Genomic DNA, 15267 nt, shown 5'->3' with positions numbered 1-15267 from the left:
GGTCATGGTGTCATTGGTGAACCTAATAAGTCCAGTTTCATCAGAGATATGGGGCTGAAAGCCAGATTGTAATGGGTTGCCTTCAAAGAGGGTAGTCTTTGAAAAGTCACTGTCTTCTCTAGGGTACAGGTAGAACTGACCCAACAGAAATCAAGTTCTATTTAGAGGCAGATCTTCTCTGCTTTCCTCCCTGCTTCCTATATACTCCTCTCTTACAGCTTCCCCCAAGTCTAACCCTTCCTTATGTTTTCTATATCCTAGCTCCCCTTCATCCTCCAGGATCTTAATTCACACATCATTTCTTTTCTCCTCTGTAACCTTTGTTTCTCCTTGTTCACAGGCTCTTTCCCTAGAAGTGTGCTTAAGTGTCTCTCATCTTGGGAAAAAAAAAAAAAAGGTTTTTCTTTACTGTTTCCCTCAGGCTGTTGTCCTATTGCCTTCTTTATCTCTACAGTGAAAGTACTGTCTACAGTCACCGTATCTATTTCTTCACCCCTATGTACTTTGCAACCCATTCCAATCTGGCTTCCAGGCCCACATCTCTGACTAAACTGTACTTGCTGGGTTCACCAAGATCCCATGACCCCATTGCCAACACCATTGACCTACTTTTCCTCTCTGCTGGCATTTTTTTTTTTTTAATAAATTTATTTATTTATTTATTTAGGCTGCATTGGGTCTTCGTTGCTGCGCACAGGGGCTACTCTTTGTTTTGGTGCGTGGGCTTCTCATTGCGGTGGCTTCTGTTGTTACAGAGCATGGCCTCTAGGCGCACGGGCTTCAGTAGTTGCAGCACACAGACTCAGTAGTTGCGGCCAGCAGGCTCTAGAGCGCAGGCTCAGTAGTTGTGGCGCACGGGCTTAGTTGCTCCACGGCATGTGGGATCTTCCTGGACCAGGGCTCGAACCCGTGTCCCCTGCATTGGCAGGTGGATTCTTAACCACTGTGCCCCCAGGGAAGTCCCTCTGCTGACATTTAACAGCTTGCTCTTGAGACTCTCTGCCCTGCTGAACTTCTCCAATCTTTTATTTTTCTTGCCATGATAATAATTACTTCCTCTTCTTTTGGGGGTGGAGAAGGGATCTTTTAATGATCGATTCTTCTCTCCTGCCTGCTATCCCTCTAAAGGATGGTGTTCCCTAAGGTTTCATTTTTATTTTATTCAACTTTATGATTCCTCCTTTCCCTGAGCAAATTGACTTTCCCTCTTTGGTGCAATTTACCATGTAGCCTAAAGCCTGCCAGCAGAGCCCCATCCTTTCGTCAGAGTTGAGTTAGATTAGAGATCCAACCCCCAGCAAATAAAGGGATGTTTTTATCCTTGTAATCTGGGTGGGACTAGGAAAGAGGACTTCGATGCCTTCTTATCCTTACTGGAGGAGGGCGATGCTGAACACTTGCAAAACAAAGTACGATTGACGGGCAGGAGACTGAAGTGTGGCCCACATGCCCCACAACCACAGACGTCTGTGTGCCTTTCCCCACCCTCCTCTCCTTCACCAGCCTACTGACCACTCATTAAAGTCATTTCAATCAGCTGCTACTATCTCCAGGCAACCAGATGAGGCCGACTCCGTCTCTTCTCTCCTAAGCTGGTTATACTGATACATACTTTTGTACTTTAAGGTACATATCTCTACTTTTTAAGTTTCTACATCATATCATAGTCATCCATTATGTCTAGGATGTTCCCACGTTTATATGTTCCTCAAAAATAGGCCATTGTGCTTTGTTCATCCTTGTACCCCCAATGCGTAGAACAGTCAGGACCAAATAGGTACTTAAATGTTGGTCGAATGAATTTGTTGATTTACATAGTGATTCTCAACTTTGCTATGTATGCAAGGAATTCCTCTAGGAATTCACCTAGAGAGCTGAAAACAATACCTATGCCTTAGGTCACATTCCCAGAGATCATTGTTTAATAGGTGTGGAATGGGACTCAGGCATTGGTAATTTTTAAAAGTTTCCAGGTGATTCTAATATGCTTCCAGCTTTGAGAACCACTGGCTTAAAGGAATAAAATAAGATACACCAATGCCTGCTATGTGCTAGGTGTTTTAATTACATTCTCACAATAACCAAATGAAAGGGGATGAGATTTGATTTTGTTAACACACGGGAAAAACCTGAGGCTCAGAATGACATAATAACTTTGCATAACCCACAAAGTTGGTAAGAGGCAGGGCTAGGACCTGATTCTGTTACCTTGCATTACCTTTCCAGCTTCCCAGCAGCTTCCCTCCAGTGGTGAGGAATCCATTCAATCTCTTATCCATTCTCTCAGAGGTGGAGCGCTGGCCAGCTGGCTGAATTGTGTAACATTAGAAGAAATGTGTGATTAGCTCTATTCGACCTCCAAAAGTGAGGTTGGATTGGAATCAGCCCATGTAAGAACTTGTCTGTGTCATAACTTCATGTCTTTCACATTTGTAGGACAGTTATGCCTTTTTTTCTTTTTTCCCTGGGCTGGGCACTCAATCTTGCCTCTGGGTCTCTTTCTCTGAAGGATGGCTATTCCAGTAGCTTCTTAGTCAACCCTTTACACACCCCCTCTTACCCCTTCCATCTCTGAAATGAGCCTATAAATCTAATTTTTCTTTCCAGGTCACTTGCAATTTCTTTAAGGTTCTGATGCTACCAGTGTTTCTCCGTCTACAAGTTCTATATGATATATATTTATTACAAAGAGAACTAAAAAAATCACTTAGAGTTTTTGGGGAACTTTATGATATCTCAAATTCATTAGAAGATATGCTGGGATCTTACAAGTTAACCATAAATTACAAGTTAACATAAAAGTTACTGATGGCCAAAAGCAAGTCAAGTTGTTCTAAACATTTAATTTGTAAATTTTAATAAATTAGGCAAACATTCTCTAAATACTCTAGTTAGTCTTAATTAACAGTAAGTTAGACCTAAATATTGTCAAGTTTGTAATTAACAGTAAGTTAGACCTAAATATTGTCCAGTTTGTTCTGTGGGATAAAAACTAAGTAACACTTTCACAATATTAATTATGAGTTGGTAATCATCATAACAGTTACGTAGTGTTTGCTATGTGGCAGGCACTGTTCTAAGTGCTTTCTACATGTTAACTCATTTAATCTTCAGAAAAACTCTGTGAGTTAGGTACTATTATTCCCATTTTATTTTTATTTTTTATTCCCATTTTATAGATGAGGAAATTAAGGCATAGGAACATTAACTAAGACAAAACACCAGTATGTAGTAGAAATAAGATTCAAACCTAGGCAGTCAAGCTTCCTAGTGTTTGCTCCTAACCAGTTTTCTAGATTTGCCTAACACAAAGCTTGGAAATTAGACCAGTTTTGCACATGAGTGAGGAAGACTGATATGGTGCTGTAATTCCTGAGTATCATTTAGCCTGGACTGACACTTTTACCACTTGGCTTGAGCAACCATGAACACGGGAATTCTCTGCAGGTTGGAATGGGAGGCATGAGAAGATCTTGACAAAGCCAAAAGGTTGGTACAGCCATTAAATCTTTAAGGGAGCAGTACTCGGAATGCAGAGCTAGTAATGACGAGGCTGTTGAAATAATTGGATTATGCCTCCACAGTGTGCCTAAAACTTCTCCTGGCTAGTAGTGATGACTTCCTAATTATGTTAATGGCCATTTTTTTAGTCCTTAGCTCCCTCAAATTGCCAAATTATCAGTCTTTTAAAAAAATTCTTCCAAATTTGACTTTTACTTTCTGATTCACTCTCAGTTTTCCTCTTGCCACTCTTTGGATTTCTCCCTCTAGATTCTTCTTTTCAGCCTGTCAAAGAATGTTTTCCTCCCTGGTCTATTTCTTTGTCACTGTGTTCTGTCTCTTCACTAAATTTCCTGAGTCTTACTACTGTCTGAGTTGTTAACAGTTACCTCTGAGCTCTTCCTCCAGGCCTGACCTCCTTGAATCTCTGACCCTGCATTTGCTATCTGTCTTTTGGACCTATCTACCTAGATGTTCCATTGTCTTTAAATGGAATAATTTTAAAATGGAACTTTTCTTACTTTCGCTGACTGTTCTGCCTGTGTTCTCTGTTTCTCATACTCCAAGTGAGGACCCTCCAGGATCTTTCAATCCTTTCTCTGTGTCCTACCAGCCTGCCTACCTGATCCCATATACTACTCTGTGAGCGGTTACCAAGGCCTATCAACTCTGTCTCAGTGAACTCTCTTGAATATATTCCCTCCTCTATATTCTCCTGGGGCAGACCTTCATTTCTCTCCTGTGGACAATTGCCAAACTATGATAGCTGTTGCCCTCTAGTCTCTTCTCCCACCAATCTACTGAGTACACCTCAGCTGCATAATTTTTCCCAAAGTATAGTCTCATTAAAGAGTGTCCACTGTATAGCACAGAGAATTCTGCTCAGTATTCTGTAACAACCTAATTGAGAAAAGAATTTGAAAAAGAATAAATACATTTATATGTATAACTGAATCACTTTGTTGTACATCTGAAACTAACACAACATTGTTAATCAACTATACTCCAATATAAAATAAAAAGTTAAAAAGAATGTCCAAAATCTTTGTTGTTTAACCATTAACAACTAAGAGCATTTCATCTGCCACCACCTTTCCAGCTGCACCTGCAGTAAGACTGGATGGTCCTCTACATCAGAAGTTGCAGCTTGTGGCCCTTAGTCCAGATTTGGCCTGCAGGCAAGTTTTGTTTGGTCTGCAACTTAAAAAAAAATTAATCTGAATCAATGCTTTAAAACCAGAGGATTTCCCTTAAAAGTTAAAGTCTTAGAGAAAGTTCAGAGAACTGTGAAAACTTAAGGACAGATGGAAATTTGCAGGAGTCAGTCAACATTTAAATTCTTAGCTACGTAAGTTCTCAGTCCGTCTTTCACCCATCTTTGTATCCTTGTAACATGTAGCAGAATCTTTACATACAGTAGGTGCCTAATTAACACTTGTTGAATTATAGTTACTTGACTTTTGATAGTTTCTTGGTGCAAACATTGAGGTTGTTTGTAGAACAAAAGTGCTGCATTAGTGAATCACAGGTGATCTGTACCATGGTCTTAAGTGGAAGTCATATAATTTGTGCACCAATAGAAAAAAAAATCTGCATTTTAAAGTATACTCAAACTTTACAATGTTTAAAAAAATGTGACCATAAATTTTCATACACGTAAGTGTTCTACGAAATTGTTTTCCTGTAATAGGCAGGAAGAGAGCAGAATCTGGAGGGGAGAATTTAAAAGCTGCTTGACAGAATGAAATGGCCATCACTGGAAAAGTTGGGGAACCACTGGCATGGAATGCAAAACTTTGAATGTGAGAAATGAAGCAGGTAGTGAGTTATAATAGATGCTCTAACTATTTAATGTGGTTGGTTCATGTTGAAATTTGACCACGTGCTAAGTTATTGATGTGTGTAATATCAGTGTACTATGGCTCTTCCCCACCTCTCCCTCCCACGTTGACATGAACATGCAGATGAACTTTTTAGAAATAACTATTTGACATCTTTTTCACCTGTAGTAATTTCAGAACTTGGTGATCATTGGGGTCCTAATAACAAATGTACACAATGGGAGAAAATGATAGTCTTAGCTTCCCTGGAAACATCGAGCTATCTGTCCCTGGGCTCACATTTCTTCATGCAGTGATCTTCCGGATCAGAGGCGTGACAGTAACGATAACCAACTCATAGAAGGCTTGGTATGTGCCAGGCACTGTTCTAGGGGTTTTTACTTTTTTAAGCTTCACAACAGTATTTTGAACCAGTTAGTATGTCATTTCTGTTTTATAGGTGAGAAATTGAGGCACAGAGAGGGTGAGGAACGTGCCCAAGACCCCACTGCTGGAAAGCGGGGGAGATGGGCTTTTAACCAGGTATTCAGTCTGCAGTCTGTGCTGCTGACTTTGGCTCCCTACCTGCCTCCTAGACTGAGCCTTTTATTGCCAGCTCCCCCTGCCTACACTTGCCTTACTTAGCTTTTCTTCCCATAGGCATTTGAATTATAACACTTGCCCGACACTTTGGCATCTTGGTTTCCTATCCTTTTCCTTGCTACTCGCACTTCGTCTTCTATTAAGGCACAATTCAGAATAGATGCCTTATCGGATTTCATCCCAGAACGAACAGACATAAGTAATTCCTTCCTTCTCTGGGCTTGTGCAACCCTTTATCTAGGTTTCTCTTACTAAGCTTGTATTGCTTAACTAACATCAGCTATTCATTTACAAGTCTTGGCTCTCCTCTGTTTCCCTGAGCTCCAGAATATGGTCTTTTTCTCCCCCTTAAGTTTCCCTGCCCGTTGAATAGATTTTCTAATTTGTATGGTGAATGAATTAGCAGAGAACAACCCCATTCATAAACTAACAACAAACATATTTTAATAAGCAGGGTATAGATTCTGCTTGGCCACCTTTGATTTTTGCTTGTCCTCTGACCTTTGGTCATCAGACCTGGGTAGGGAGCCAGTGGCCACCTATTTTGCTGTATCTGGTTCTACTGAGGTGTAATAGAGTACCCTTCATCCCTTCCACCTCCTCAGGCAGAATTCCCTTCTAGAGCCTGAAATGGTTATGGGGCAAGTTTTAAGACCTCTAGTACTGCCCTGGAGTAATTCAACTAGCCAAGACTGGGTCAATTCACAACCTGTGAAATTCTTAACACTTGGCTTGCTTCTTTGTGCTACTGGAGTTTTCCAGCTACTTCTAAATAGGTTTCAGGAAACTTTGTTAACTAGAGAATGTTTCTTGGGTGGATCTGTATCTCATTTCACAAACTCAAGGATGCAAGAAATATAACTTGATCTATATTTTGAGCCTTCATTCTTTAGGTAGAACTTAATTCCAATGAATTTAGGTATTCCCCCATCACTGTTTTCTTTTAGGTTTTGAAGTGTCTCATGCGACGTTGAGGCATAATGCATGGGGGGAGCCATCTGGGTACTCATCCTTAGCCCACATTCATGTTCCATCTGGTCCATGGTGTTTGGTTCCTACAAGTTGCCCTGGGATATCCTTTGTTCTTATTTATAAGAGCCCTTCGGGTCCATTAGTGCTCTCTTCTATTCCTGTTAGACTCTTGAGAACATGTAGTGGGCCACGGATAATGGAGAAGTTGTCTCAGACCCATCTGCAAGACACTTATGCAGCCTTCCTATTTTTATGCCTTTTTGGACACATGGAGTCATTCTGCTGCTCTTGCACAAGCTGGAGCCTGAGGGGCTCTCTGAGGCCATTTGAGGCACCACCTTCCTAAACATACCTTGCGGTCACTCTTCCCTAGAGTCTTGCCTTTTTCCACGGTTCTGTCTGGGCATGGGGCACATGTCTGTTGCTCTCAGATTCCATAGACATATCTGAGGGTTGCTGTGTCCCAAGGTTCTTTTTTCATTGGATCTCAGATATCAATCCGTTCATTCCTCATTTCATCTCTAATAATTTCTCCTCCCCTCTTCCACCACCTAGCTCGGAGAATCACTTTCTATTCTAGGAGACTTCTTACTCATCATGTAATCTCCTAAATCAATGTCTTTTTTAATTCTCCAAAGGATACAGGCTTTTGAAAATCAAAAGCAGGAAGACATTTCTGTTTCTTTGCTATTTGTTCTCATATCCCTTCCCTGAAGTAACAACTACGTAAAGGCTTGGCTACTGATTTTACTTGCTGGACAGTAGGGATGGGAGGGGAGTAGTGAGAGGAGCTAAGGGAAACAGATATTAGGGAAAAAAGTTAGATACCATTCACAGTTTTATCATGCCACATGACAGCGCATACACATATGAATGTCATCCTATCCTGCATAGGACTCAGAGCAGCTTCCTGGGCCCACACTGTTCTCAACCAGCATCTCTAGGGTAATTCTGTATGTCCTGCAGCCCTCTCATAGTTCCAGGAATCCAGCTTCTATACTGGTTACTTAGTCTCTCAACTTCTCTTCTCTCTTCTTCACAAGGAGGAAAATAACAGAATTGTAGCCAGAATTCAACAACCTCTCCTCATACTGTAGGCACTCAGGCAGTGATAACTATTGTTATTAATAATAGTAATGATAAATTGGTTAATGACAGATTACTGCTTGATTCTCTTCATTTTCAAACTTTGAAACAAAGTCAGTATTGTCTGTAGGATAATGATTTTTCATTCTCTAATTTATCAATACAATTCCAAACATTAGCACAATTTTATTTTAACACCTTTCTGGATTCTTCTTTTCCCACCCATCCAGCCTTTCTTACACCCATCTGCTTATCTTCTCCTTCATAAACAAACTATCCCTTCTCCAATGAGCACTTCTGCTCCCACACCACCCTGTCAATGTTGTGAACAATGCAGATAGTTGTTCAGAAATTCTATTAATGCAAGTGCTCATAAGCTAATACAGCAGAGGTGCTTCTGGAAAGGTATGGGCAGACTGAGGCGAGTCTGCATGCACTCAGAGCATGCAGTACACATAAAGGAAACCAGGGGTGGATTCTATGAAAATGAATACTCTTCTCTAATCTGCCTTGTAAAGACAACTCACTTGTTTTACAGCTTTCCTTTAGTTGAAGAAACTCATGTGATTTGTCTTAAATATTCAATGAAGTCTTCATTTAACAAAAAATATAGTTCAGGGCTTCCCTGGTGGCGCAGTGGTTGAGAGTCTGCCTGCCGATGCAGGGGACACGGGTTCGAGCCCTGGTCTGGGAGGATCCCACATGCCGCAGAGCAGCTGGGCCCGTGAGCCACAATTACTGAGCCTGCGCGTCTGGAGCCTGTGCTCGGCAACAAGAGAGGCCGCGATAATGAGAGGCCCGCGCACCGCGATGAAGAGTGGCCCCCGCTTGCCGCAACTGGAGAAAACCCTCGCACAGAAACGAAGATCCAACACAGCCAAAAATAAATAAATAAATAAATAAATTTTTAAAAAATTAAAAAAATATATATATATAGTTCAGAAAGTAACAGAGCCAAGCCTGCCATTTCTTTGTTCATAGTTTATTATTTGATGCCTATCAAGCTACTTGGCCTGTGAGAAATGGAATGGATCTTGCGTGTTCTCTGTTCATTGACAAGGGTTTATTGTGTGAACTCTAGAAATCTTAGTGAATACATTCTCAGCCATGCCCTGGCAGATCTCCATATTCCCCAAGTTAGACTGACGTGCTACCACGAAACTTAAGTGATGATTGCTTTTTCCCAATTTGCCAAAGACCTTAAACCCTTAAACTTGTGGTTAGATCCCTCTGTATGTGTGTGCGTGCACACACTCACATTTGTTTGTTTCGTATCGAGAACGTTAACAGTCGTTTTAACTTTTTCAATAAATTGGTCAATTGTACGTATAGAAATTGAATTATTTTCTTAATATTCATTTGCTTTCCTGTTGCTTATATTTCCAGCAAATGAATATTAATAGAATTACTGGAAAAGCTGTTCATGGTCAGATAAATTGCCTCTTGTTCTTGTTTTTCATGAACACTCGCTAATGGTTTTATAATGCAGTCTTTCCAACTCTTTTCACAGCAGGGTGTATGTATACAATTTTATATGGGACACCGGGGTAAACAGCTCAGGAACTTGGCTGCCCAGGGGCTGAGGGGATCAGTGTCACAGCACATCTGTATCCTCTTCAAGGCATACCAGTGTGCCCCATGTACATGCTGGGAAGCTGTATTATGGTGTATTACAGACTACATACAGTTCTCATTTCTATTAGTAACACTGTTTTCTTGATCTTATCAAGGCATTAAATATTTCACTAATCATCAGTGTTCTGTTTCATATTCTACAGAAGGGCACTGTTACTCTACAGCTGCTCCCCTTCAAGGTTTGAGATCCACTAGGCGATAACAGTATCTGAGTTCACGCACCTGTGCTGGGAAGGTTTCTAATCACTCTGTGACACTCCTGGGCCTCTCTACCTTGACTAGTCACTGGCTTCCAGATGGCTTCTAATTCTCTGACTTTGAAACATGGCCAGTAGGTCTCGCAGGGAGGTCAGTTTTATAAGTGTACTCAATAGGAAGAGCTTGTATAAGTAGTAGAAAGAGGGAATACACTCCACAGGGTCTTTGCTGGGTGGATGGCCTGGGTCTCCTCTCCAACCAGATAACTTCCTGTGAACACTTAATGCAGAGCTCAATGCCCTCAGGGCTCAAAAGGGAAGAGACAACAGGCTGCATGTTCTTTGTACATTTCTGCAAAGCTCCTGGTTGTGTCTGAGCTGGTCTGCTTCTAAATGCCAGGGCTGCAGTTGACTCTGCTCCTTCCCTCTCACACACTCATTCCTTTCTCTTACTCTCAAAACAACCAGACACACTTAAATATATAAGCTTAAAAACACTTTAAAAATACTTATAGTAAATATAAAACTCTCCTCTCTTCTATTTGTATTCGAATAAAGTATTCTTCCTCCGTTCCTAGTATGTTATTGGAACTGTGATGTGCTGATTTAGGGTGGGCAGGGGTCGGGGGAAGGGACTGAATCCTGGAATTCACAGTTCCTAGGTTTGAGTCGCAGAACTGCCATTTATCCAGCGAAATGGGCAAGTTCAGCTAATTTCTAAACCTTCTTGATAAAATGAGACTGATGACACATTTCCCTCTCAGAGACTATCTGAAGATCAAAGGAGATTTACTCTGATATTTTCAGATGAAAATACTCTCGAAGCTCTGAAAACGAAAGGTAAATACGATTTGTTATTGTACTAAAAGTAGCCTGTGAGCCCTCAAGGGCAGCGACAATTGCTTGTAAGAATTCGAACACTGAAGGGTTGGTGAGTGTGGCTCAGGTGATAACTCAGCTGACACACACTCTCCCTCATTCCCCCCTCATCCTGCAGAGCAACCTGATACACTACTTGGGCCTCAGCCATCATCTGCTCGCGCTGAACTTCATCATCATTTCTTTTGGCAAGAAAAGCGCGTGGTCATCTGCTCAGGTGAAAGTAACTGACACTGACTTTGACGGTGTGGAAGTCAGAGTGTTTGAAGGCTCTGCAAAGCCAGAAGAGCCGCTGAAACGCAGCCTTGTTTACATTCACGGAGGAGGCTGGGCCTTGGCAAGTGCAAGTATGTCCTGGTCACGTTCAAGTTGTTTGGGGTTGTAGCTGGCCCACAGAGATGTGTGATTGAATTGACTTTCTTACTGGGTAAGGAGAAGGGGGCCACTGGACTTGGTTCCCCTGGCAGTCTCAGTTATCCCTATTGTCTCAGCAAAATTATTCATAGTGCCCCCCCTTTCCATTCTTGAAAGGGTCCTGGTTTGGATGATTGATTATATAGCTACCCTACATCAAGGGTTTTGCCTGTTTGTTTGTTAATTCAGGCAGACTGTTTTGAAAATATTTCCTGTAACCTAAATCCTAGACTAACTTGTTGTGAAGTACTGAAGTTGCTTTCTGCACCAAAACAAGGTAAAGTTTCCCTGGGCCAGAATATGAGGCAATTATCTGTAGCTCTATGCCAACTTGGGTTTTAAAGACATCTTTCTATGAAATAGAACAAGTATTTCTGAATACACGTTAACTCATCAACATTTCATCTGCTTGTGAAAACAAAGATGAAAATATAAAACATATGCCAAAGTTAAAAGGAAATGACCTTGCAAAGTTCAAGAACATTCTCTTTAGTATTGGTTCATTTAGTATTTAGTTCATGAGCAGAGCACACATTAAAAATGTCAGGCAGCCAAGGGGGGCAGCCTAGTGAAAAGCATACTAAGGAGGAAATAAGGGCCTTATCTCTGCTTGTAATTATTATGGCGCTACTTTCTCATCTTCAGCCCAGAGCTTTTGGCATCCCCTAAGTTTAAAGGCGATGGCAACTTGTTTTAGTTTGTCTTTTTTTTTTTTTTTAATGCAGCAAAGGCCAAAAAGTATAACTTTTCCTAGTAATCTCATTTCATTTAGCTCCATATTCATCATTTATTCTTTTATTCATTGATTTGTTCACATTTCCATAAGATGATTACTGAATATGTAGGTTTGCCCAGGACTGAGTAGTTTCCCAGGGTGCAGGACTTTCAGTACAAAAACTCAAAGAGTTGTATGCAAACCTGGACCTCTGGTCACCCTAATGTGTGCTTGGTGATGGGGATACGGAACTGAGTAAGACAGAGTCTCTGCCCTAGAAAAGATTGTATCTGTAGCACTGCACACTTGCCAGGTGAGATAGTATCAGTACATCAGAGACCAGGAAGTATAAGTGCCAGGAATGGTATGGATTATGAGTCAGCCTGGCCTTTTCCACATAATTTTGACTGATCACTTCTGCCAGAGGAAGAGCTGGAGGTAGGTATGCAGGTGTTTATGTAGTTATTGAACTTCTGGTTCTTAGACTGCCTTGGAAAACCTATAAATAAGGTAGTATTTGGCTTTCTGTTGACACAATCCAGCTCTTAATATATTATAAAAACATTAATATATTAAAAGAACAGCCTAAGGGATTAAGTTTTTACATATTAAAATTGCTTCTGTCACTGCAAACCTTTGGATTCTCTTTCTAAGAAATGCTAAGACTTCCTAAAATTCTATTTGTTCTGTGTTGGTTTAAACGGAATACCGTATTCTTCAAATTGGTGACTTTTCTGAATCACAGCAAATGATGGTGTTAAAAGAGAAAAATTTTTTGGTTCTAAGGAGGAAACTGCTTATTTTCTATGATTTCTGGAAAGGCATACATTTGAAGAACTACAAAATCAGAATGAATCTGATGCACTTCATATAGTCCATTATGAAATAATTTTTTAGTTAGTTAAAAATACATTCAAAGGTAATCTAATATGGATTTCCTGTTATTTTATAGTAATTGTATTTTATGAGAAACCAGATTAATTTTTAACATTTGTACATGTAGCTCTGTTAATGAGGTATATGTTCATATTTACTTTTTATTGTTTTTGTTATTAATAACTTAAGTCCAAGTCTAAAAACAATCCATAGTTAGCAGAATTTAAGAATGGACAGTATTAAATAAACTGCTTTATAGTGAGTGATTGCTCCTTTGTCTCTTTCAGAAATCAGGTATTATGATGAACTGTGTAAAGCAATGGCTGAGGAGTTGAATGCTGTCATTGTCTCCATTGAGTAAGTAATTAATAATAGTCATAGAAAAACATTTAAGAAGGAATCCTAGATAACCATCTAGTTATTTTATTTTACAAGTGCTAGAGTGTAAAATGAAAGTCCAGAGAGGTGAAGTGATTTTCCCAAAGTCACAGAAAATGATTTCTGATGTAACGTAGAATTTCTTGAACTAGCTTTATAATGCCTCAAACTATCTTTTTATTTTAGTTTTGGAACCTTCTGGAAATGGAATTAGCTGAAATTGAGAGAAATATATAATCAGTTATTTATAGTACATAGTTTGATTACTGCCTTTTTTTTTTTTACTTTAGTATAGCTCTGTATTATTAGACTATTGAAGTGTAAGAAAGCCATGCAATGCCTTTCAAGAGGAATTAAAGTATAGCTAACTAACTTTAATAAGTTATAGTTGAATCATTAACCTTGTGAACTGCAAGGTCAGACAGTGCTCATGGAATTTCAGGAGAAAAACCCTAAAGGGAAAGATTATTTTGTTATGCTGTTATGTGGAAATAAACTATGATAAAAGCATAAGAGAGAAGGGATTTTTTCCATCAAGTTTTTTCTTAGACAACCAAGTAAGAGCATATTCTAAAAATTACCACTATAAATTTCAACTAATGTTGAAGTTAAAAAAATTCCTGTATAGTGTGACTGTTTTCTGTGTTAATTCTCTCACTTTACCTTCACAAGTGCTGAGAAAGCAAAGGAAGTTTGGACATACCAGATAATTCCTACTATTCCATCAGATCCACTCATTTGAAATTAAGTGGAAATACAGTTAAGTCCCCTACAGTAAGTCTCAGAACGAACAAGTTCTGTTCCGAGAGCGCATTCCTAAGTCCAATTTGTTCGTAAGTCCAACAAACACAATCGTTATCGCTTGGTGCTTCTTAGCAGTGTACCAGCTACTTCACCGCTGCTTTTAGACTTGCTTCCGGACACCCTGGGCTTGAAATAAAGATACTGTACTACTGTACTCCAGACAGTACTATACATGATTACTGCCTTTTTAAATCTGAAAACCAATCAGCATTTTAAGAGAATCTCTCCTACACCAAGAGTTGGAGAAGTTATTCTCCTGGAGTTAGGTTCTGTAATTCAGACCTTGTAAATAATAGTGTGTTCAACCAATCTTAGTTAATGTAGCTATTATTATCATTATTAGTATTAATATTAATATCAGTGTTTTGAGTTGTTTCTACCAGTTCTATATTAGCTATTTTTCTGGGACACTAAGAAGAAAGTGAATAATAATTATAATGATTGCAGTGATGGTAATAATACAAAAATCATGGTACCTATTCCATGGCAGGCATTGTGCAGGTGCTATGTATATATTGTTTCTCCTCCTTCAGATCTTTGTTCAAATATCATCCTTTCAGCAAGGCCTTCCTTGACACCCCTAAAATTGCAGTCCACTTTTCTTCTGCTTTAGTTTTCTCCAAAATTATCATCAACATCTGACAGACCATATATATAACTTATTATGTATTTATTGTATTGAATATAAATAGACAATGTAAGTTTTATGAAGGCAGAGATTTTAGGAATTTTTGTCTGTTTTGTTCATTGCTGATCATTAGTGTCTGGAAACATCCCTGGCAGATAGTGGAAATTTATGATATTGTGATTTGTAAGAAATATATATTTGGTCATTCAGATGACCAAAGTGTATTTTTCACATGTACTTGGTCTTCGTCCAAAATTCCTGGCTCACAGCTCCCCAAATCCTTCAAATTTCCTAAGTGTTCAGAGAGTTAAAGGAGTCTTTTGTGGGACTTCCCTGGTAGTCGAGTGGTTAAGACTTCACCCTTCCACTGCAGCGGGCAAGGGTTTGATCCCTGGTCAGGGAACTATCCTGCCCCTGCCCCCCTTGCATGGCCAAAAAGAAAAAAAGGTGTCTTTTGTTATGTGAATGAGGTGACTTTTGGAAGCACCTAAGGATGGGGGCTGGTTGCCAGGAGAACCAACCATGTGATTAGAGGGTTGGGACTTTCCCACCCCGCTGGCCTCTGGGGAGGGGAGATGGGCTAGAGGTTGAATCAATCACCAATGGCCAATGATTTAATCAATCATGACTAGGTAATGAAGCCTCCATAAAAACCCAAAGGACAGAGTTCAGAAAGCTTCCAGTTGTTGAACACATGTAGATTTGGGGAGAGTAGTGCACCTCCAGAAGGCATGGAAGCTCTGCACCCCTTCCCACCTA

The 15267-nt window shown here is 40.0% G+C and overlaps 1 protein-coding gene across 1 annotated transcript in view; it reads left to right on the top strand.

Moving 5' to 3' along the window:
• NCEH1 (neutral cholesterol ester hydrolase 1) overlaps positions 1-15267 on the top strand; it is a 71879-nt gene that overhangs the window by 33772 nt on the left and 22840 nt on the right. Inside the window, exons 2-3 of the mRNA XM_036851449.1 lie at positions 10812-11040; positions 12986-13055. Of these exons, the coding sequence (XP_036707344.1) occupies positions 10812-11040; positions 12986-13055 (299 nt within the window). The remainder of the gene's footprint in view (positions 1-10811; positions 11041-12985; positions 13056-15267) is intronic.

This window comes from Balaenoptera musculus, chromosome 4 (assembly GCF_009873245.2).
Source record: "Balaenoptera musculus isolate JJ_BM4_2016_0621 chromosome 4, mBalMus1.pri.v3, whole genome shotgun sequence".
Classification (NCBI taxonomy): Eukaryota; Metazoa; Chordata; class Mammalia; order Artiodactyla; family Balaenopteridae; genus Balaenoptera; species Balaenoptera musculus.
The sequence above is the reverse complement of the archived record's forward strand: the minus strand, read 5'-3'. Positions and strand labels throughout refer to the sequence as shown.